At 41.1% G+C, this 24582-nt stretch overlaps 3 protein-coding genes across 4 annotated transcripts in view; 2 read left to right on the top strand and 1 right to left on the bottom strand.

Annotated features, from left to right (window-relative positions):
- Positions 1–45: 45 nt before the first annotated feature.
- On the bottom strand, positions 46–8143 carry LOC128422555 (glioma pathogenesis-related protein 1-like). Its single transcript, XM_053406667.1, has 6 exons — positions 7854–8143; positions 5792–6037; positions 5376–5482; positions 3228–3310; positions 492–521; positions 46–404 (listed from the first exon to the last, which is right to left on the bottom strand). Exons 1-6 carry the CDS (start codon positions 8031–8033, stop codon positions 238–240), a joined length of 813 nt encoding a protein of 270 aa, XP_053262642.1. The 5' UTR covers positions 8034–8143; the 3' UTR covers positions 46–237.
- Positions 8144–8185: 42 nt separating this feature from the next.
- On the top strand, positions 8186–14859 carry CCDC107 (coiled-coil domain containing 107). The gene is made up of 6 exons (XM_053406663.1): positions 8186–8798; positions 9987–10192; positions 11627–11693; positions 12363–12453; positions 13094–13203; positions 14323–14859. The coding sequence occupies exons 1-6, from the start codon at positions 8456–8458 to the stop codon at positions 14610–14612; spliced, it is 1107 nt and encodes a 368-aa protein (XP_053262638.1). The 5' UTR covers positions 8186–8455; the 3' UTR covers positions 14613–14859.
- A 1304-nt stretch (positions 14860–16163) lies between these two features.
- Positions 16164–24582, top strand: part of CAPS2 (calcyphosine 2) — a 29435-nt gene continuing 21016 nt past the window's right edge. Inside the window, exons 1-9 of one of the 2 annotated variants that reach the window (XM_053406658.1) lie at positions 16164–16375; positions 18304–18405; positions 18909–18955; positions 20429–20474; positions 20975–21100; positions 22462–22494; positions 22925–23113; positions 23564–23686; positions 24234–24301. In XM_053406658.1, the coding sequence (XP_053262633.1) occupies positions 18325–18405; positions 18909–18955; positions 20429–20474; positions 20975–21100; positions 22462–22494; positions 22925–23113; positions 23564–23686; positions 24234–24301 (713 nt within the window). In that variant the 5' untranslated portion in view covers positions 16164–16375; positions 18304–18324. Of the gene's footprint in view, positions 16376–16522; positions 16783–18303; positions 18406–18908; positions 18956–20428; positions 20475–20974; positions 21101–22461; positions 22495–22924; positions 23114–23563; positions 23687–24233; positions 24302–24582 lie in introns of those variants that run through there. The other variant, XM_053406657.1, reaches the window with a different exon arrangement.

Genomic DNA, 24582 nt, shown 5'->3' with positions numbered 1-24582 from the left:
GATGCCAACCAATTTAATACGCTTAATTTTTATTTGTACAAAATATTCAAGATAACCATATATTTTATTTTAAATTTATCTTTCCAGTTTAAAAATATTTAATATTACATTAATATGTAACAGGTAAATTTATACAGTTTGAGAAAACACAAAACAACATGTGAAACAATGCAGCAAAGCAAATCTACTTTAATATAAAATGCAGGAATATAATCTTTATCATTCATGTAAATATGCTCAGTAACCTACCCTAGTATTCAAAACTAAACCTGGATAATGGAGTTTTAAGATGTAAACAGCTACAAATGCTACAAACATTAATAATGGCCTTAAAACTGCAACAGCGATGCAGAAGTCATCACATATAAACTTGATTTTAGAGGTTGGATGCCATCGTGAATAGCCTATTTTTTTAAAAAATAAAAAAGTTTCACTGAATTTGAATTTTGTTCTTTAAGTAAATTAAAGTATAAAACAAATGTAATACATACGGTTGTTTACTTTTTCGCGTTCAGAATTTCCTGCAAAAGGGAAATAGTTGTAACAAGTGAAAAAAGGCTTTTAAAATGTTAGCATTTTGCTATGAGTTTTTATTTTCAGCCATATGACAGGAAACGTGAAAGCATTTCCATTAAATTTCAGCATCCAAAATGTACAGTGATTTATTTGATAAATACCTGGTAAGTTGAAAGCCCCCCTCCTTACCCCAAGTCTATTACCGTATTTTTCCCTCTATTACACGCAGATTTTTTCTCCTAAAAAGTAAGGGGAAATGTCTGTGAGTGTTATTGAGCGAATGTGTGGTCCCTGGAGCTGACAAACGCGAGTGAAGGCAAAAATCAGGCAAATATCAAATCGTCCGGAGAAGGGAGGAAAGCTGCTGCTTTCCTGCATTCTGCCTCAGGGTCTTACTGCCCACCCGCTTCTGTTTCCTTACTGTGTTTGCTCAAACGGAACAAAGAGCAGAGAAAACCCCTCCCCTCCAGGCAAGCAGAGCGTCTAATTCCTCTCCGTGCGTCTGGGACTCGAAGGCAACATGCAGGTTGGGGGGGGGGAGAGAAAGAGAGAGAGCTGGCTGGCTTGTGGGGGGGGGGGACGACTTTTGCCTGCCTTTCCTCCCTCCGGTAAAACCCCTCTCCTGCATTCTTAGCCAGCTGCTTCTCTGCACACCCCTCTCCTTGTCGCTTCTATGTTTTTCCTTCCCTCCCTACTTAAAACGTGGTTCCAATCACGGATCCACATGGATCCTCAGGATCTTTGCATTGAGTCACCCCAAATTCACCATCAGATCACATAGCAATGATCTGATGCAAAAACAGGGCTGCAATGGTGCAAAAACATGGTTACAAAGCACGGATCCACATGGATCCTCAGGATCTTTGCAATGGGTCACCCCAAATTCACCATCAGATCACATAGCATGTCCATGGCTACAGCCTGCACCAAAAAAATCACGCACCCACTGTTGCCTGGGGCTGCAATGGTACAAAAACGTGGTTACAAAGCATGGATCCACATGGATCCTCAGGATCTTTGCATTGGGTCACCCCAAATTCACCATCAGATCACATAGCATGTCCATGGCTACAGCCTGCACCAAAAAAATCACGCACCCACTGTTGCCTGGGGCTGCAATGGTGCAAAAACGTGGTTACAAAGCATGGATCCACATGGATCCTCAGGATCTTTGCATTGGGTCACCCCAAATTCACCATCAGATCACATAGCATGTCCATGGCTACAGCCTGCACCAAAAAAATCACGCACCCACTGTTGTCTGGGGCTGCAATGGTGCAAAAACGTGGTTACAAAGCATGGATCCACATGGATCCTCAGGATCTTTGCATTGGGCTACCCCAAACTCACCGTCAAATCACATGTCTGTGGCCGCAGCATGAAGCACAAAAATGATACATCCACTGTTTCATTCAGAATTTTTTTTTCTTGTTTTCCTCCTCTAAAAACTATGTGCGTGTTATGGTCTGGTGCGTGTTATAGAGCGAAAAATACGGTAGGTTTTAAGTTAAGAGTAAGGTGAGTAACCAATTTTAATAACAAAATTACAGTGAAATTCTGCCAGCACCACTGCCTGCCAATACTGATGACTTGAAGGCTCAGACTGTAGTCTATCTGCTGTCCTGCCTATAACCTTTTTTCTATAATCTGGAAGCTGAAAGGAAGAAGGTACAGTCATACCTCGAGTTAAATGTGCTTCTGGTTGAGCCCGTTCGAGTTGCGCTCCACAGCAACCCGGAAGTAACGGAGTGTGTTACTTCCGGGTTTCACCGCTCGCGCATGCGCAGACGCTCAAAATGACGTCACGTGCATGTGCGGAAGCGGCAAAATGTGACCCGCACATGCGCGCCGTTGCATCTTGCATTCCATTCGGGATGCGAATGGGGCTCCGGAACGGATCCCGTTCGCATTCCGAGGTACCACTGTATTTTATTTGGTTTTCAGTAATACCTTGTCCAGAGGTACACAGTGATGGCTACCACCACAATCATTAGACACCTTTCAAAACCACAGAGACATGGGCAAAGTACAGGTAATAACAGGCAATAATTTGTGTATGCAGTAACCAACAGATACGTAATAATTTTTGATGAGCTAGCAACAGGGAGCACTGTGTTTTCTCACTTATCTTTTGCTCTAATCAAAAGGCACTCTATGTATCCTTGCAATCACATACTTTTATAAGATATAGTCATGTGTAAAGCTTTAAACCTGAACACCAATTAATCAGTAAAATATCTGAATGTGATTTCTTGAATCATGAACAGAACTACTAATAGGTATAATGGAATGTTCCCTTTTGTTTCTCTACACTAGCTCAGTACTAGTATTGACAACAATATTTTAAGGACCACTTTTCAGGAATGACTGAAAATGCAGCTTTGTACTCTATAGCACCCAGAGACACTGACTTCCTATGAGATCCCTCTCAAAAGAACCTAGGTCACCTATATTAAGGAAGGAAGCAACTGTTGTCTCTCTACTGCAACAGTGCACCAAAGCACAATTATTCCACTTTTCCCAAAGGATTGACTGACATGAGACAAAGCAAAGAGGTGAATACCAGAACACTACTCGCCTTTCCTGCGTTCCATGCCTTAAGCATATTAGAATGTCCTTCTAGAGGTGATACAAATGGAACTCAAAAACCAACATATCTGATGGTTTAAATAATCTTTATCATGAACATTTGCATCATTCACTATACTTACTACAGAGTCTGTTTTGACACCTGTCTCCTGGGCAGTTACTACATGGCCTTCCTGGTTTATATGGTTGAATTCCAACTTCCATCCTAAAGAACAAAAGTTTATTAAAGTAATAACAAATTAAGTACACAAAGTTACTGAAAATTAAAACGAAGGCTATGATAAATATAATAAAAGTTACAGATGCTAACAAACTGTGAAGAGTGGACAACCTCAGTCCTGGGTGCTGAATGCATCCCTCTAATCCTTTCCTGGCTTTACAATTCTGCCTGGGCCACACTCCCTTCCAGCTTTGCACTGGCCGAAAGACTAAGAAATGTGGATATGAACAGGTTATAGAGACCTCTGGCTTTTCATGGCTGGCAGGAGTGACCAGTATTGTGCTGCAGACCTACCCTTCTGATACAGTACTGACATCACTGCCGCTTAAGAGGATGAAGCAAAGGCAAGATTGGGTTGTGAGGGAACAGCAGTGGAGTAAATCCGTTGGTTTTGCTGGTGCACCCATTTAACCAAAATCTTGCTGCTGCCCTGTCAAAGTGCCAGTGTCACCAGTATTGGCTCTGCAACACTGATCTATTTGCTTGGGTCTCTCTTGGTCACTGGAACATGGCCTACTGTGCAAAGGTAAATGTTTCATCTACTGCCATGCCCTCTTTTGCCTCTGGCCCCACTCACTGTAGGTATAATGCCCCAGAAGTTCACCTGTGAGCGAGTGCAGCCCTCATGTAGGGGGTTGGATTGGTGACCTACAAGGTTTGTGTAGTAAAGTTGCAAAAGGGTATCTGTGGTATTATTATTTATTAACTTTAGTTGCTTGTTACCTAAAGGTCTCCAAGTGACTTGCAATAATGTTAAAAACACAAAAAATGGTCTCCTGTAGTAGTCAAAACTACAAAAAGTGCCATTGTAAAAAGATTATTTTAATCTAAGTTTTCATGGACCAGAGCCCACTTCTTGGGTGCAAGAAGCTGATTTGGTGATTCTCCTGGAATGTCAGGTATTTCGCCAGCACCTGGTACATGATTATTTAAGCGGAGATACTGAGGACTGAACCAAGAAGCTTCTTCATAGAAGGATGCATTTTATGACTGATGGCTCCTCCCTGCTAAGGAGACAACACACTACTTTTCCGTCTATAAGACTCCCCCATTTTTGGGGACTCAAATTTAAGAAAATGGGGGGGGGGAGATGGCTCAGAGTTGTTGAGTGACAGCCAATTGCAAACAGACCCTTCCCCAGCAAAAAATTTCTTACCCGACTGAGAAAAGCTGTCCACTGGCAATCACACGTGTCCCAGAACAGCAGCCACCAATCATGGCAGCGACAGCCAATCAACAGCAGTGTTTGCTGCAGAAGCCAATCACCAACCCAATTAGAGAAGCAGCAGCCAATCCAAAGCAGCCCTTCTAGCAGCCAACAATTGTCGCTGACATGCTCCTGCTTGCAGCTGCAGCCAATCACCCGTCCACCCCATTCACTTCTATAAGACGAGGCAAGTTTTTGAACATAACTTTAGAGTAAAAAAACTTTGTCTTATACATGGAAGAGTACGGTACTTACAATACAATAAAATTTTAAACTACAGTTGTAACAGAACTAAAATTGTGAATGTCTTATTAATCACATTTTGTATGTCTAACCATTTGGATAACAGAAATAATTGTTAATCATAGAAATGGCTCGAAAACAGCAGTTGAGTATTCTGTTTGCTTTGCAATCAACAGTAAAAGACGCAATACATACATACAGTAAGAAAGCAATCCAACCTCCTTTACACCAGGCTAGGGAGGTTTGGATTAGGAAAGGGTGTACTTTTGCCCAGCCCTACAGGCCTGTCAGCTTCCTTCTGATTGCTGCCAGTGGGGTGATGCCTGTGGGGTTCCCACTGATAGCAATTTTAAATGGGTGGGGAGGGACTGAGCTGCCACCTACACACTGGCAGAGGCTGGCACAGTGATATGCCTGTCCTGTACTTTCTGTCCCAGTCATTGTGCATGGCAGAACTGCAAATGCACCAATGGTTCTATAGCTCTGTAAAGAGCAGTTAAGATTGCTCCTTAATTCAACTGTGAATACTCATGCAATTCTGCAAGTTAGAACACTTTGTGTAAACACAAGTTTGGATCTCTTTAACATTCATTAACTTACGATGGACCATAATTGCACACAAATGTCGCACTATTCCTCCTTCCATCTTGTGATCGATGACAGAGGATAACAGCACAGCCAACTTTATAAGTATTAGCCCAAACAACCTGGAAAAAAGTAGATTATATAATATAAACTACGTTATGTAATATTCAGTTTCTCTTCAGACTCCTCTTTATTGTCATTTGGCTAAAGGTACCTTTATGTTTTATGTTAGTATTCAATCATCCTGGTTGACATGTAAATGGAATACTATTTCTGTTAATTTGGGGGTGATAACTGTTAAATCTTTGGTGTCTGATTAAGAGCTGTATTCATTATTTGCATGTGCCAGGAAAATGTCGAACGTTAAGGTGCTTCTGTTTCTGAAGATAGAAAAGTGGTTGACAATCTGACCAGTGAAAAATACAACTTACCTGAAGATAATGTCTACATATCATTTCACATGTGTTGGTGCTGTAGTTGTAGTATCTTACTTCGTCATGAAATACTGAAATAGGAATAGCAGGATCAAATGGTTTACTTCTGGCAGGTGTCCTGTACATATTTTCTCCAAATGGCCTAAATACATATTCAGGGTGAATATTCTTAACTGGGTTATATTCAAATATGCATTTCTTTCCCCATTCTCTGGCTATTTTAGCTAAGGCGAGATCAAATGTCTGCAAAATACAAAAGTATCACACACAGCTATTAATTATTTTTGTTATACGGCTCTAGTAAATGTAACGATGTCACATTTTCATTTCAGTAAAAATTCAGATTACAAGTATTTCTTTCTGTTATGTACTGAGCTGAATACTAGAACAATAGGATCCAGAATGTAGCAGTCTGATTGGTCTGCAGGAGCCACCCAATCCAGCTCCAGGTGGAAGTGAATCTGCGACCTGATTGGCCTGCAGGAGCAGCCAATCAGCCTTCTGGAAGAAGTGAATCTGCAACCTGATTGGCCTACAGGAGCAGCCCAGAATTAGCCAATCACACAGGGCCCATAGTGTAAATAATGTATATATAGCTAGACGTTTTGGGGAAAGTTTCATTCATTGCTACTATGAGCTGAATAAAGAGCATAAAATTCACGCTCGACTCCGAGTATATTTCACTTTCAATATCTTTTCCACCCAGCTCTCAAACAATGTCTTCCTTTACACATAAAAAAGGACACATGGCACAGCCCTCATTGGTGGATTTGTAGTGCCTTAGCACAATCCTGGATTTGCATGAAAATCAAAGTGAGGTAGGTGGAGCACACCCACCAATGAATGACCTGGCATGGGAAAACTGGTGGTTTAAAACAGCAGAAGTTAAAGTGAAGTGGAGATGGAGAGAACTGAGAGGAAAATAGTTTTAAAAACGACAGAGATTTGAATAATGCAGGGATGGAGGGAAGGAAAATGGCAGTTTTAAACAATGACTCTGCTCAGGTGGGAAATTAGCAGTTGAAACCAAGGTTTGAGTACAGTGATATTATTCACTTCTGTGTTCTACCCATCTCTGCTACTCATGGTTAAACACTTGTCTGGTCTTCTCACCGCCCTCAATAGCAGCCAACACTGGCTGCCCGAGGCAGGCACCTCCACTACCCCACTTGTAGGGCAGCCATGGTTTGCTTTTCAAAAATGTCCAATGTTCATTGACTGTCCTTAAGATGTAGTGGATTACAGTGGGAGTTTCTCCCTTTCAGGGCCCAAGAGGAAGCCAGGGGGAGGGGTTTGCCTCTCCGGTGGCACCGCAAATTGTCTCAGCTCCCTTCATGGGTGTAGCCAGGAATTATTTTTTGGGAGGGGCAGCCTTTATTTTTTTGGGGTGGTGGTGGGGAACAGAACCGAGCTATCTGTGACACAATTGGTCAGAGTGAAGTATTCACATTTATTTCCCCAGGGCCGGATTTAGGTTTGATGAGGCCCTAACCTACTGAAGGTAATGGGGCCCTTTATATGTCCAGCTGTCCTTTGTCAACAACAAATTGTCGCTGTTTTTTTGTGTTGAATACCGGTATATGCTATATGGTAATTTATGGACCTAATAGGTATCTAAAGCCAGTGATATTTTAGGGAGCAGGCTAGCAGGTGCATTACTTACATCATAGGAGCCTACACAACACAAAACACTGTTGCTGTATGTAGGTTTTATTTTATTTGTTTTTTATCATCCATTTTGGAAATGTACATCCAGTTTTTTCCCCCCTTTAAATTTTTTTAAGAGAGAGTGGGGCCCTAAGCTATAGCTCAGGCATAGGCAAACTCGGCCCTCCATATGTTTTGGAACTACAACTCCCATCATCCCTGGCCACTGGTCCTGTTAGCTAGGGATGATGGGAGTTGTAGTCCCAGAACATCTCGAGGTCCGAGCTTGCCTATGCTTGCTATAGCTTGTTTAGCTTATAGGTAGATCCGGCACTGCCCGCTACCTGCACACCCACACCCCGGCTAGGCCCACGGCTCCCTTTCCTCCTTCCACCCCGCGCCGGGGACACACCATGTACAACATGTTGGAAGCGGTGGGCTGGACTTTGGTGCGGAAGTTGTTGTGGGCGTCCACGTACTGACGGATAAAGTTCTGGTTAGTAATCTGGGGGTAGGCTTGGAAGTTCTGCTTGACGGGCTCCTCCTCGGGGACGACCAGCCCCAAGACGAGCCACGGCCACAACCGCCTCATGGCCGCCGCGCCCTGACAGGAACGCGCGGGCCGGGCGGAGCGCGCAGCGACCGTTGCCCTAACGGTCTCCGCCTCCTGGCTCCGCCCCCCAAGCCGCCTCGGGACGATGTATTCCCGCCCTCAGGAGGAGGAGGAGGAGGCGGAGGCTCTGGCCACTTCGGGGCGCCGTTTCTATATAGGCAACCGGCCGAAGCCGCGCGGGTTTTCCCTCCGCTAAGTTTTCCTCAGAGAGCCGATAGGCCCATTAGCGTCAATGGGTCTAGCCCGAGTTCAACTAGCTAACATCGCTCTCTAATTTCCTATGAAGAGCGTCACGAAGGCAAAAGGCGCTTCGGTTTCCCGTGTCGCCTGGAGCCCGAAAGGGGGCGCTAGAAAGGAAAAGCGGAGGCGTCGCGGGGCCGGAAGTCGCCCTTCCCACGTTAATGGTTTCCTCTCCCAACTTCCCTCTCTCCTGCGCTGCTGACTCTCGCTCTCCCCAGGCGTCTTGCCACCGTTACACGAGCCGTTCGACGATTCCCGGCTGGCCAAGGGCCTTTTGCCGCCCTCCGCTTCTCCTTTTGGTCGTTTCCTCCGCTGCTGCCGTTCTTGCTGTTCCTTTCCCCGCTGCCGCCATGGTGCTGTCGTCGGTGCAGCAGGTGTTCATCTCCGTCTTGCTGGTGCTCTGCGTTTTCGTGGTGATGCCGAGGATGTTCAGCGGAAGCGGCAGGTCCCCGCGGGGGACCAAGGCCTCCCCTGGTCGCCACGATCCCCATCAGCAGCGCCACGGTATATGGTGTCGGCCACCTTCCCCTTCCCATCCCTGCAGTCCGGTTATAGAGGGAAACGAGGGAGCTTCATTAGACTAGTTAGCGAACTGTGTTTTTCTTTCAAGAGGATCCTTTTTCCAAGCAATCTTCCTTAAGTCCCGCCCCCATTTTCAAATTTATTTTTTGCCGCAAAGGTATGGGTGATACTGGAGGAGAAAGGTGATGCTGGCCATTAACCGTTATCGGTGTCACTTATGTTATTAGTGTGCTACGAAACAGTTCCAACTTTTGGGTGTTGCCTTCCCCCTTTAACTCATTAATTCTTTTTTATTTTTATTTTTTGAATAATAATATTTTGAGTTGTAGTATTGAATTAGTCCCAAGAAAGGTGAAAAACTTGCGTTTTCTGTCTTTTATGCATACTGGGAAAGACAACTTCTAGGAAAGAATGAAGAAAAACCCACTTTTGTTTCTATGTTCTTAAAATTGATAGTCTTGGAAGATCAGTATTTTCAAGGGGGAAACCTGGCTAACTTCCTTTTGGCCTAAAACCCATCAAGAAAATTAGAAATTAAAAATTCAGCCATTCCTGTAGCAGCATTAGGTATGTCTCCTTAGTTGAGATTTAAGCTATCCTAATCCCCCCCCTTTAATATACTAGTAGGCTCCATACTTCTCTTGTCACTCTGCCAGTGTGTCAAAGCTGTGGGGAATGGGAGATGTGTTTTGTGCTTTAACTGAATGTTGCTCCTAACTTGCTTTATTTGTTTATACTTTAATGTTGCTTTTCCATTGTAAGATGGCTAAAATATAGCAGTCTTTCAAGCTCCAGCATGACATAAAATCAAACAAAATGTCAACATATAGCACAAAATAAAATTAAAACATTCCCAGCCAATTCCTGTTTCTGATGTGACTTTGACTGCAGAGCTCCATCTGCAAAGAGGAGACTCATAAGAGTTTTTAAAAGGGGCTAATTTTAAGTGTGGAGTGGAGAAGCCTCTTGGCATGTTCATTAGCATCAGCTAATCTCACACTATCGCATTGAGACTATACCTGGAATTGCTTTCCACAGTGAAGCTGATTTCTCCATGCTGCAGAACAAATCTCTTCTTCACAGACTTGAGTGCTTCTCATTTTTTTTATTTCAGTCTGTTTGTATGTGCATGTATGTATTACATGTATGTATGTATTATTTGTTTTTCAGGTGGATCTGAGAGAATCTTGCAGTCACAGATGAATTCAGAGGGTTCTGAAAGCAAAACATACCAAAGCATCCAACAAATGAGAAATGCAATGGAGAAGGAGATGAAGACTGAGCGGACTAGAGGGAATGGCAAAGAATTTGCTTTAACACTCATGCCCTTGTATGCTGTTGGTGTGGGTGTATTTGCTTTATACAAGTTCTTAAAGGTAACTATTAGTAAGCAAGAGAATTTATGATCCACGTAGTTGTACAGAACTGGGATTTCTTCAGTCATGTGCGTAATGATAATGCCGCTACCATGCCCCACTCCCAAACAACTTTGGAACAATGCAGTAAAAGGTGATGATAATGATGCCTCTGCACATAGCGTTTAGAACAGTCTCTGTTCTGACTCAAAGCAGAAACAAGACAAGATTCGCTCACTGCGAGAGGTGAAGTTACAGGAACCAGGCAGAGGGCCCTCTCGGTAGTGGCGGCCGCCCTGTGGAACGTCCTCCCATCAGATGTCAAAGGAATTAACAACTATCTGACATTTAGAAGACATCTGAAGGCAGCCCTGTTTAGGGAAGTTTTTAATGACTGATGTTTTAATGTATTTTTAATCTTTTGTTGGAAGCCACCCAGAGTGGCTGGGGAACCCCAGCCAGATGGGCAGGGTAGAAATAAATTATTATTTATTATTATTATTATTATTATTATTATTATTATTATGCCACATCCTCCCCTCACCATCATATTCAGCTGAGACCCTCAAGTAGCTTTCTGCTCTATGCTCCAACAGGCAGCAAAACAAACACAGCAGCAAACACAACCCCTGCCTAGACAAATGATTGACTCCAAAAAGGAGAGGAGAAGTCAACAGCAAAGCCAATTGGAGTTGGAGGTGGTTGGGCCTGCATCGCAGGAAAGGGTGTCTACGGATAGGCAGTCACCTAGTCTGATAGTGGAAGTGAAAATGATAACCAAGTGGAGAAGTGTATTTCTCCAGCAACACTTGAAATATGCATTGGCATACTAGGTTCTCCACAACAAGTTTGCAACCTGGTCATAAATATATGTATTTCCAGTATTGGAGACCTTTGCTTTCTCAGGAAAGAATGAAATATAAATGCCTTAGGCTGGACTTGTAAATGCTTTTATAGTCCAATAAATGTCGTTAGGAGTATAAGCAACAATTGTGTCTCCCAAAGGTTCTTCTATTAGAAAGGTTTTTGTGATGTTACAGAAATATCTGTGTTGTATACAGAATTCAGATGACAAAAGGCAGTAGTGGGAATTTTAATCGTTCTTAGGATTGTATCTGAAATAAATTACACTAAAATCGGTATGACTAAATCAGGAAAACTGAACTGTAAGTTGAAGCATTATGACTAGGAAGGGGCTAGTTTTCAGCCTAGTTCAACTGGAAATTTTGGATTGATGCTGGTTTTGTCATCGTGAAGTCAGTGAGAAGAAAGAGGCTGAAACATAAATTAAGCAGATGGGGAAATATGTTTTGGATTACACTATATTTCCAAGATAAAGTATTATTACCTGCCTCGTGTCTTCACATTAATCCAAACGAGTGAAACGTTTTCTTGAGGTTTAGTTATTTTCAATATTAAAAGCTTTTGGGGTAAATTTTGTTTACTCTTTCATAGATGAAATCTCAAGAGGAAAGCTTATCCAAGCAAGAAAAAACTACAGAAGTTAAGACAAAAGAAACAGGTAAAAGTCGATTCAGAAATCTCTGGCCTAGAGATCTTTATCATACAGTTTGCACATAGTAGTTCAGGCAATCACACCTCAGCTTAAGAAGCTTGATATATTTTTTTCTACAGCCCTTCTGTTCCTCTGTTTATGTGAGCAGCAATCAAATTGGTGGAATTGTATAATCTTAATTGCTTTTTTTGGCTGCTGTTTTATGAGTCGAGTGCATTCATGAAAATGCATTCCACTCACTGCTTACTGATAGTTATGGCAAAGCTACTTTGTATCATTATTCCTTAGCACAGACTACAGCAATCTACTTTGGGAAACAGAATTCTTGCGAGTATTGATTATGTATTTGGTTTTTAGGAAAAAATGTCTGTCACATCAAATGCTGCTCATTTAATCAAATAAGTGAAGCTGTTTTTTCCTAGCCATTTTGCTGGTAAAATTACCTTTTCAAATTTTCTCTGCATTGTATTATTTATAATGCAATCCCAATCATGTTTATCCTGAAGTAAATTCAGTAAAATTTGGTTTTTTAAATATAAAAATAGGTTTAGGATTATAGCCCTTGAATGCTTTAGTTCAGTTCCATAGCTCCTCCGGAAAAGTAGAAAAATAGATTATTGGTTTTTAAATATCTATTAGCAACACTGCTTTAAAAGTATTTGTTCTCACTTGTAGAACGCCAGCTTATGGAGTTGGAGCAACATCTAGCACAGACAGAGAAAATGTTAAATTCTTTATTGAATCAGTTAGATCCGCTTTCAAGCTGGTGAGTATTTTGGTGGGGATTTGATTTAGTAATATTTCAGCTCTTGAGACAATTGTGAGTTGGTAAATGTGATTAAACATAACAAGAATATTAGCATGTGAATTGTTTTGCTGTCTCCATATTTTCTGCATTAACAATAATTGAAATTAAATTAAAAAATTACTGGAACAATTTTAACACTCCCTTCCTAGACCCTAAATAGCATTTTGGTAATGTAGGCTACACAAGACTGGATGAGTAATTCAGATTTCAAGGTGCCAATATTAAATTTTCTTCATATTACATAGGTCCATTTATCGGCTTCTGCCCACATCGTGGCAGATTAGGTTTTGTGCCTGTATTATCAATACAGTGTTGTTTGCTTCTTTGCACTTGCCAGTTTGTGTCCTGTAGTTTTAATCTGGATTGCAGAATCCTGACAGAGGTGAATTCCTATTGCTTCCTTGATGTGATGAAAGGTGGTCCCTAGTGACTGGCATAGTTGAAAGATTGTTCCACAACCTGTCTGATTCTTAAGTGCTGTCATAAGAATATATCACTGAGAGTTTTCTTATAAGAGGGCTAGAAAAAGTATTTTGGTAGCATATTAACAGCTGCTCTCTATTACTACCTGCTGACTTTTCAATTAATTTCATGTCAGCATTAATGCCTTGGCTTCGGAACAAAAAGATGAAATTATGGTACAGCTTGAGTCCATTAGGAAGCTGATGAAAGAAAGTGGATTGGACAAATCGACAATGAAACCAGAAGGTACTTACATCTTTAATACATTAAAATCACACTGTAATAACCCTGGCTTGAGACTCTGGCTGAAAGTTTTGCATACGATTTTGCTGGTCTTGACATATTTGTATGACTTGGTGGTATAGTGTAGTATTGTTCTTTCTAAGCAATTAGAGGGCACAGCATACCTTCCCATTAGAACACGGGTGGAGAAACCTTTTAGCCCAGCAGGCCAGATTGCTAATTGTCTCCACCTATGTTGGACAACTTCAACAGGCAGGCTGTCCTGCCAACCTGTCCCAAGTCCTCGTCCAGTAGTTTCCAAGTGTCTAACACTCAGCTGTTTGTTGGACACTTGGGAACCACAGTGCTGAGCATAGGGCTGGGAGCACAGTCATAGCTAATCTAACAGGCTTGAACTCACTGCCCATTGGCTGATAGGCTGTGACTTCAAACCTGCTTTCTGCATGAATCAGTGGTGCTATTGAGTTTGCCATGGAATACTTAGGCATGCAGCTGAACCAGCTGCACCGCTACCTGACCATATATGACACAAGGCAGAACTTTCCAAACTGTGTCACGACATGTGTGTTAGCTGTCATGTGTAGGGGTGTTGCGTGAACACTCCCTGCGCTCCTCCCAGCGCTGGAAAGAGGTTAGTTTAACCTCTGGTTTGCTAGTAAAACTGAATTACTGTCATGAAATGATGCATGTCTAAAAAGTGTGTCACCAACATGAAAAGTTTGGAAAGCTCTGACATAAGGTGTAGGGCAGATAGGTGTGGTTTGGGGAAAACAGGAGACCAGGCCAAAGGTTGCCCACCCTTTCATTACATTATTAGTAGATGCAGATCTGCGGCTTCTATGGGGTTCCCCACTCATTTTTATAGAGGAAGGTGGGCCTGTGAATTATCTATATATTTGTTTAAGCTACAGAACAAAAGAAGCATTACTTATGATTTAATAGACAAGTTACAGAACTGTATACTTTAATGTAGTGTATACTGCCATCTATAATAAAGCTGGTCGCTCATTTGCAATTTTCTGATAGCAGCTTTGTTTTAATTATTATACAGACAGTGGACTTAATTATAATTTTAAATCTCCCATTTTCTTTCCTCCCCTCTTTTTTTTAAAAAAAATTCAGATGTTAGCCACACGTGCCAAGAGAGGCTTGAAGATCTTATTCAGTCATTCAGTTCACATCCTGAGGCAGAGATGGGTGAGGGTGATAATGAAAACTGTGGGCATAAAGAGCTGTTTGAAGATATTGAGGAACACTGTGATGAAGAGGTGCATAAGCACTATGATCATGAGTTCTTGCTTAGACCACCGGAAGACCCAAAGAAGATGGAAGATGATGAAGTAATTGAGCAAGAAACAGCAGAACCAGAGACTGGGTTAAGACGACGTATTAAAAATGAATTAGGTAGATAAGATAAGTTATATTTAATAACTTGTGATGAATTATTGCACATATTATAATGCACTTTTAAATTATTATGGAACAGATTCACATTTGCTGCAATATGCATTGAAACAATATATTTATGAAACTTTTCTATTTATTCTATATAAAGGTATTTCTGTATATATTACCCTAAAAGCTCTATATAGTATTCCACTACACTGTAAAGATGCAATGTATTTTTTACAACTATTAAAATCAAGGAATGGTAACAGATTATGTTGTATACATTCCCCCCCCCCAATTTCTTACTTTCCAAGTCTACATGTTTCACATGAATGTCTCCACAGAAAGGATTTGGAGCAAATACTGTGTACTGATAAGCAGTGAGTCCTGTTTTTTTTGTTTTTTTACTTTTGTTCTGAAACAACTGAAATACTCTGGAAAGTTTATACAATTCACTGTGGAAAGGTACTGTACTGGGATAACTTAGTTGGTAGAGCATGAGCCTCATGTTGGGTGAAAGATTCCTGCATTGCAGGGAGTTGGTCCCTTCCAACTGTATAATTCTATGATTCTGTTACCCCAATCTTAATAATTTTTCCAGCCTTCCTGAAAATTGTATAGAGCAGCAGAAGTATTGAAAAACTGACTAGCTAACAATAGTGAAATGTAATAACTTACCTGATGGGGTGTCATATAACCCATATTAGGTGTAAGTGGACAAAAACAGATGAAAAATGTTCCCTAAGTTTGAAATTTGAGGACAAATATTTCTTTCTTATTTGATCCCTGCAAATACTATGAAGACAGAATTCTATGACAAATGTTTTTAAATAGGGCTTCAGTAGGCTTGAAGAAGTATTAATCATAGGTGGTTTTACATATGAGGACATAATAATAATCTTTTCCTTAGCAGGTCTTAAAATCAGGTAAATGCATCCATAGATGAGCAACCAAACATGATATATTACACTGTGTCATGATTTATTTAACAGAAATAAAGCTATCTTTGAATTCACACTTGGGTATTCTACATACAGTAAACTTAATTTCAAAATACTATCCATTACTGAGAGCAGCATAAAATACATTATGAGGGGGAAAACTTTTGTCAGGATAGAAAAACCTGACACGGATTGCCCTGCAGCCTGGGTGTCGAAAAAAAAAATGGTTCCATCTTACAACACCATGCTTGCTTGGGTTCATGAGCCAAATAGTGGTTTCTTGCATTAGGAGAAACTAGCCAGTGCAGGAACTTTATAAAAACACACAAACCAGGGCTGCTCGCTGAAACAGGTGGGCAGCTAAAGGCGATCATAGTAGCAAAAGTTGGCTCATATATACCTCGTAATCCGATTTGTGGAATTGCCCCCTGGAACTTGTCCCGGGCACCGCGATGTTGTTATGGTAGCAGCGTATGGAGTAGAGAGGTTGTTGCAACGGTGGCCTTTAGTAGTCGCCCCTCCTTCCCGCTTGTAGGTATGCCTGGTAAAAAAAAAGTGCGCAAGCTCCAGGTGAGGAGCTGCCGCATTTTGACAAATGCAACGCTGTCTGCGATTTTAGGGTAAGGTGGGTGGGTGCCCGCTTCCCTATATCCCCCCCCCGGTCTCTATGCGCCCCTCCTAGGGCAGCACCAGCAGCTCTAGGCTCGCTTCCTAGGGAGGAGCTCGCGGACTGTTCCCTCGGAACAAGCCCAGAAGAGAGAGCAGAGGTGGGGCTGGGAAGGAGGCTGGACAAGGAAGCGCCCAGGCGGGAATAGGCCGAGGAAGGAAAGGACGTTGTCCCTGAGGTGAGAGCCGCAGACCATCGGGGCGCTCGCCCGGCCTCCCCGTTCGCCTCTCGGGGCGTCTTTTGAACTTAACGCGCCCAAGTGGCGGTTGAAGGGAGCGGGAGGCGTTCCGTCTTGTTTACCGGTCGCCTAGGCAACCGCGCGCGCCCAACGCATCCCTCCCGGGAGCCGTTAACGGAGAAACTAGCGGGGCCTTTCAAATTCCAACCGCCGTTTCTCTGCCGCGCTTAGCTTCAAAGTCGGACCTCCACAGAGTGCGCGCGCGTGCGTGTGTGAGAGAAAAGATTTGTTGACGGGCCGCCTTCGCCGCCCCAAGAGGGAGAACTAGGAGCCATGGACGGAGTCGCGTTAACCGAGAGGCGGCCGTCGCGCTTGGCCGCGAATCCCCAGCCCGGCGACAGGCGGCGGTGAGAGCTCCGCGGCCGCGCGCGCTTCTGGTGGCGAGGAAACGGGACCGTGCGCGAAGGAGTCCCGAGGGATCCCTTGCGCGCAAGGGGGCGAAGTGCCCGAAGGCGCCGCCATCGAGGCTAGCTAAATATGTAGCAGAGCCCAAAGGAAGTCCCAGGGGGCTCACCTGCCTTTGTTGTTGTTGTTTAGTCGTTTAGTCGTGTCCGACTCTTTGTGACCCCATGGACCAGAGCATGCCAGGCATTCCTGTCTTCCACTGCCTCCCGCAGTTTGGTCAAACTCATGCTGGTAGCTTGGAGAACACTGTCCAACCATCTCGTCCTCTGTCGTCCCCTTCTTCTTGTGCCCGCCATCTTTCCCAACATCAGGGTCTTTTCCAGGGAGTCTTCTCTTCTCATTATGTGGCCAAAGTATTGGAGCCTCAGCTTCAGGATCTGTCCTTCCAGTGAGCAATCAGGGCTGATTTCCTTCAGAATGGATAGGTTTGATCTTCTTGCAGTCCATGGGACTCTCAAGAGTCTCCTCCAGCACCATAATTCAAAAGCATCAATTCTTCGGCGATCAGCCTTCTTTATGGTCCAGCTCTCACTTCCATACATCACTACTGGGAAAACCATAGCTTTAGATCACTTTTAACTCCCAAGTTACTTTAAAAACTGTCCTGCAGGGCAGCCCCCCCCCAATACATTTATTTGCAGATATTAATGTTGCGGGAGGGGAGTAGATTATCAGAGGAGGGTCCCTTCCAACTCTGCCATTCTGTGGTTCTGTAAACAGGTCTGCTGGTTTAAATCAATGATTTAGTCAAAATATTTTATTACCCGCCCTGTTCTATGGACTCAGGCAGGGTTACAGCGTTTCCCACCAGCAGGGGCAAAACTAGGCTTTATTTCACCCCAGTCAAAGACCAGTTTGGCACCCCCCTGCGTGCAAATGCTCTTTTGCGTACACGTGTATATACACACATACACAGAGGCTGGGAGCCTCAATGGTGCCCCTCGGGAAGCTTAACCCCGGGACAAAAAGCCAGGCTATCCCTCCCATAGTTATTGGCTCTGCCACCAGTAATGAGAGATGAATCATTGTCCTCAAAGGACATCACAACTCTGACCCTAACTGAATCTTCCAAGTGAATCAGTGGCTACTATCCATCATGGAAACTATGCTTAGGGGTGGACTTTGGTAATACAGTATGGTGCCCTAAGAGAGGACAATATTTGGCACCTCCCCATACAATATTTCTTATTTTCATGTCATACTCCCTCGTGCCTTCTGTTATAGGCATGCTTGCAAGCACACTACATCATAGTTGAAACAACTCAGTCACACTTTTGACTCAGGTAGGTAGCCATGTTGGTCTGATGCAGTAGAAATATATAAAAAATAAAAATTGTCCAGTAGCACGTAAGAGACCAATTAAGTTTGTTCTTGGTATGACCTTTCGTATCTGAAGAAGCGTGCATGCACACAAAAGAATAATACAAAGAATAACCTTTTTTTCCTTTCTTTCTTTTTTATAGGTAGTTAATACCTGAATTCAAATGGATTTAGAGATTAAAGGAGTTGCTGCATCTCCAAGAAAGCAAGCAGCCCTGTCCTCAAGGAACTACAAACTTGCTCAAGTAAGTTGAGCATATTAAGGATATATATATATATATATATATAATCATTAACCATTCTCTGGAAAGTCCTTGGTACATACGGTTGGTGAAGTTCAGTACTGGATCCTCTTTCATATTTGTCTCTCATTGCTAATGTTATAATTTTTCAAAACAATCCCTTGTTACAACATACTATCAGACACCACATCTGTCCTATCCTGTTGTGGTATGAAAAATACCATGTCACTAAACTGACATGTTACTAAATACTCTAACCCTGGTCTTCCTGCTGCTGCGCTGCTGCAAGGTTTAATGTGTCATCCAATCCTGGGGCTATGGTTTGTCTCCTCCAGACAAATCACATGCTGTAAACCCAAGAACCTTGGTTTCTCCACTACTGTGCCCATCATTTAAATGTATTTTGATCCTGATTGATACTCATTTAAAAGATTTCAAATCTTAGGGTTTAGAAATATGGAAAAAACCCTGGAATTAAACATGGTTCTATTTTTTTCTTCCCTTAGGGATGGAGGCCACATACAAAAACAAAACATGGCCCTCGACCAGCTGAGTAAGTCAATGTTTTCATATATTTTTTTACTGCCTATGTCTTGTTTACTGTCTCCCCCCCCCACTACCCTTTCACAGCACTGTCACGTTTTTCATTTCATATGAATCCAAAGCAGTCCTTCCTTCTGTTAATGGAAGGTCAGCTGGTCCAGTGGATGCTGTTCCTCTTGGAAGGATAATGGCTATTTTCTCAGATTCCTCCTGTCTCTTCCTTCCCCACCTCCCACATTGTTTTTGAGGGCATTCCAGTCCTCCAGAGCAGATTTGCAAGGGAAGGGGGAATCCCCTGAAAATCCTACGTTCTGCTTTCGTGAGTAGAACTTCAGCCTTAGGATCTCTAGCTCTAACTCTCTGAAAATAAGAATTGCTTAGTACCAGGCTTTTCCTACATAATTCTACAAAGAGAAATAGTAATTCTCATCAAATTTTATTTATTGTGTGTGTGTGTGCATGTGTGTATGTATCTATAGGGTCCATGTTCTTGTTTTTTATATGTTACTTTGTTACTTTGCTTTCATGTATTTCTCAATGAACAAGTTCATACGTTGAAGAAAACTATGTAGAGAGAAATGTATCATTCTTTTTACTACAATTATTCCAGAGTTTCATGTGCTTTTTAAACAAGTTTTGTACTTGAAAATTAATTTTTACATAGGGATTAGAGTTATCTAGGTACAGAGGGCTGTTGGGTTCAGGAATGAAAGATGTAGACAAAGGAGAAAAACTAGCCTACTGATGTGAAAGGAATGTTTGGGGACATCAAGACTTTGTGAGCTAGAGACGATTTAGGAAGGCTATGAAGGCAGAAAGATAGGGATTGCTGCTGAGCATGCATCTATGTACACTGGGTAAAGTAAGTAGAAGTGTTATTATAGATAACGTTTAGTGGCAGTGGAGCCTTGCGGAGCACTGTTTTCTTCTTGCAAATCTTTACACATTTCAACATTTCAATTATTTCACTGAGAACTAGAGTGGTCTCAGATGCTAAATATTAATAGCAGACCGAATGCCTCTTTCTAAATCATAAATATTCACAAATGCATTACCCACTTTCACTACGATTAATATCTCACTTGATTACTGGATGGTAATAAGAGAAATAATTAGAATAAATTTATTAAGAAAGGTAATAGAAATGCAATGTTGAATTGCTACTTAGCTGAGTGGAGAGTGAAAAAGAATTAATCTTCACTGGCTCAAGCTTTATGAGATGGTAACAACAAATTGCCTTCCAGAACTTCCTCACAGAACTTCAAGGGTCCTTTGCAAATGGGGATGGAAATAGTCCGAAGTGCATTTATTTTCTTTATTTTCTTCTTTTACCTGATTCCATAAGGAAAAGGAGGGTTGGAACTTTTTAATTAGACCCCTTTAGAAATCAATGAAACTTCTTGAAAAGAAAGCATTGTGGCATCTGAAAACCAAAGGAAGTTTTGAAAGCTTGCTACATTTTCTAATTTCTGATTTTCTACAGAGTTCCATGCCTTGATTTGGGAAAGCTGGGAGATTCAGAGGATGAGGTAACAATTATCTATTAATTTCAGAAAATTAACCAACATTTAGATGTGGCAGTTGCTGGAAGTAAAAAACAATATAATATCTAGATCTCATAGTGCTAGCTTGAATATGCTGCCCTAGTTGTCACTTACCAGTCATCTTAACTAATTTTCTGAATTCATTAGAACATTCTTTTAATAAGTTGGGCAGAATATGCACCTATGTGTGATATTTCAGGATAGAAAACTGTTTTGCAGCTCCTAATTGGCATTATTTGAATTAGGTTTATGTAAAAAACAACACTTCTCTCTGAAATTCGTATTGTTACTTGTGTGTGATAAAACCCTTGCCACAACACACATGATACTTGTGGCTGACTAATGTGGTCAGATAGCTCATCCTTGTGTAGTTCCAGTGTCCATAAATTTTATGAATTTGCTTCCTGAATTCTTGGGCAATTGATATTCTGCAACAGTTTAACAAAGCATAACACTTTGCCATTTAAAAAGTCCTTTTATTTTAGGATGGTGATCCCTACACTCCATACAGTGGTGGACAGCCTCATACTGGTCTACTACTTTCATCTTCGAATATCAGCTGGGGTACTCCATTACAGAGCCCTTATGCACAACATTATGATATTCAACAGGTTAGTTTGTTAACAGGAATATTTTCAAGCTATATCATCTTCAGGGTTATAGGAGATGAGGCACAAGGAGTGGGGTGTACTATCTTGGAAGGAAGAACATAAAGTATAAGCAAAGCCTGCTCTTCTCATCCAGCAAGGCTAGGGTGGCTATGTGGACCTACTCACCTGCTGCTTCTGGTGAATGCCATGCCAGTCCATAATAAAACATCACTCATCCATGGCATGATCATTCATAAGCGGTGCATGACCAAGTGGTGGACTGAATGAGGGCCAATGTACTGCAACTGAATTCAGAGATGCATTGGATAGGTGAGTGCTGCAGCAGGGAGTGCCAGAGCAGACAGAGGGAGGCATTGAATCCCCATGATCCAAATTTTTCTCTTGTTAAACCCCCAAACCAGAAATAAAACTATGCCAGTCCTGAAGCTGCTTTAGTGAATTGCCCTTCCATGGGAACCAATGGGAGGGAAACTGGAGGGGTGGAAAAGCACCAGAATTACCAGGAAAAGAGCTGCTCCTACCCAGCTTCTGTCCCAAATGGTGCAAGCTCAGGATGGATTGGATGTGGCAGTTCGTTTATCATGGACACTCCTCTCTTCCCGCCCCCAGTAGGATTACTCTGGTCATTAGGTACAGTACAACCTTGCTGGTGTCTAACATTTTGAAGAAATAATGTTTATTTTTAGGGTATTGATAGCATATATTTCAATGCCCTAATTTTGGAAAAATGATATTTGTACTTTAGCAAATGCCCATATTTGTCAAAAGAAATTAAATATTTTATAGCACATAAAATGTGCTGGAAAAGTGTAAAAGGGTAACTGTTTGACTTCTACTTTTAAATACATATTACATTTTTATGTTGTGATCTTATTCACTGTTTAACATGCATCACCACCCGAAATACACTGGTCATGATTGTATTCTGTATGGCTCTACCGTACCCATTTATAGACGAAAAGAGTCTTATTCATTCATGTAGCTGCAACAGCCATTTGCATGACATTACTAATTATGGTAGTCAGTTGTTTCAGTGGAACATTCAACTGAATGGCCATGATTAAAGGGTCTGTAGTAGACCCTTTCATGCATGTCCTGTCTGATAACACCAAAGTGTATGGAATATGCATGTGTGGCTCTGGGTTATGTATAAGAACTGTTGGTGTAGATGGGAGTAAGACTTACAGAGTTCATTAGAGGCAACTTCTGATTAAGCATTGGGTTGCACTTAAATATTTATAACTCATTTAATTTCCCCCTAAAGTCATATCTGAAATTAATTTCTGTTTGAATTATATTGATTAACTATAAATCTTTAAAAAAAATATTTCACTTATGTTTCTGCTCTTTCTCTTACCCAGACAGCAAGAAAAACAGAGCTGGAGAAAGCTGAGGTAATATAGTTAAAGAAACATATTAAACAAAACTTTGTGTGTGTGTGTTTCAAAATAATAATGAAATCATTAATATTTCTGCTTCGGTTCAATAATAGAAAAATAAAGCATCCAGATGCTGAAAACCCTCCAACTATTTTAGAAAAAGTTTGCCAGTTTATATTTTCATATTTCCCATTTATGATTTGCATGTGAAATGTGGATTGCTATATTCAAGATAATAATGGAAGTTTGTAGAAATCTTTGTCCATTTCACCCATTGTGTAGTTAATTGGTACAATAATAAACTGCCCTATTGACAAATAACTCAACTTTCATTTTACAATTGTACCATGATAGTTTTTGGCAACTTTAAAAAAACGAAGTGTTCGCTATTAAACTTTCACAATTGCAGTTGCTGTTTTGACTGCTCCCAATGATTCATTTTCAGCTTTCTTTGTGGGAGCAAAAGACAGTACCAGAAAATCTGCCACCCCCAACAGATAAATACAAACTCAAGTATCAGCAGTATGAAGCAGAAATGAAAGAGGGATATAAACAGTATTCTCAGAGAGTTGCAGAAAAAAAAGCAAAGGATAACCAACAACACAAACCTCCAGAAAGAATGGCTGAGGAAAAGGTAACATTCATACTTCATTTGACACTGGGAACTCTACTAACCTTTATGTGAAAGTACTGTGCTCAGACAAGTGGTGGTATATAGAATTTATGCATGTAGGATTCATATAACATACTATTTTTATAAGTTGCATACTGCCTTGATTCAGAGAATAGAATTAGCACTGCAGAAATAAGTTCTCATACGTGGATCACCAGGTGCTCAAAATCTACATCATTTCAATTTATCAGCATATATATAGGTGAACAGTGCAAGTTTAAACCAGCTCATAATTCTGGAAAGTTAAAAAAAAAAGAGTTATGTGCAGGACACTAGCATAGGTTAGAACCTACAAATGTTTCTTGCACATTCTGGATGGTGAGGAACACAAATCAAATGCAACAAGAGTGCTGGTCTTGGCCACTGATTATCAGTGATAATATCTAGATAACGTGTTTTATTCCCACATAGGATTTACAGCCTGAAAACAAAACATATGATGAATTGACAGTTTTTGATGAAAAGGCCCTTCTGCAGCAATGCTATACAAGCAAACCCTACACAATACAGCACAGCATAAGAAAATTGGAAGCTGTAAGTCTTCTGGGAAATGTTAACGTGTTATAAAATTCTCTATATACTAGTTTCTGTTCCAAGTATTTTTAAATGAGGCTTTCCTACTTACCCAAAACCTTGGGTTTAGCTTTATCTCAGTGACATAGGATCCAAGATTCATATGATTGACTGTGTTTCATTTCTGAGCAGCGTAAAAAACGTATTAAAATTAATTCATATCACTGTAGTCACATAGCTTCAACTAGTCTATTATGCTGTGATGCTCTGAATGGAAGCAGAAGTAATGGAAACAGTTTTTCTTTCTGTTAGAATGAAATTTGCACATATGACAGACACTCAAATTATCTTTTCTTATCTAGTTGAATAAAAATGTGTCTCTAATAACCATAACTGAGTTTATGAATAATCTGTGTAAGCTTTTTAGTGGGTGACATTTTATGTGTGTCCTAGTTTTACAACCCAAATCCACTGTTAATTTTTAAGAGATCCAAATGATCCTAACATTTTAACAATATTTTCTTAACTGCTGTAATTATATATTTTTCTCTTTAATGTTTGCTTGCAGGAGGATGTAGCAGCAGAAAGAAAAAAACAAACTGTAGTGGAACAAGTAATGATAGATCAGTTATCTAGGTAAGATAATAAATACAAATGTTGATATACAAATGTTGATGTATATAAAAGATAATAAATACAATGTAGATAAATCTATTTTTCCCAGAAAAAATGTGCCTAAGGTTCCAATGCTAACCATGTCTACTGTGAATTAAGTCGTATTGAATTCAATGAGGTTATTCCCAAGTAAATGGGATCAGGATTGCAGCCGAAATTTCTAAATTCAATTGGATTATGTCACTGTTTATTATTGATTCTATAACCCAACTTTCCTATATCCACATAGTAATTTGCATCAT

Source organism: Podarcis raffonei, chromosome 10 (assembly GCF_027172205.1).
Source record: "Podarcis raffonei isolate rPodRaf1 chromosome 10, rPodRaf1.pri, whole genome shotgun sequence".
NCBI classification, from domain to species: Eukaryota; Metazoa; Chordata; class Lepidosauria; order Squamata; family Lacertidae; genus Podarcis; species Podarcis raffonei.
This window is presented reverse-complemented; position numbering and strand designations above follow the sequence as displayed.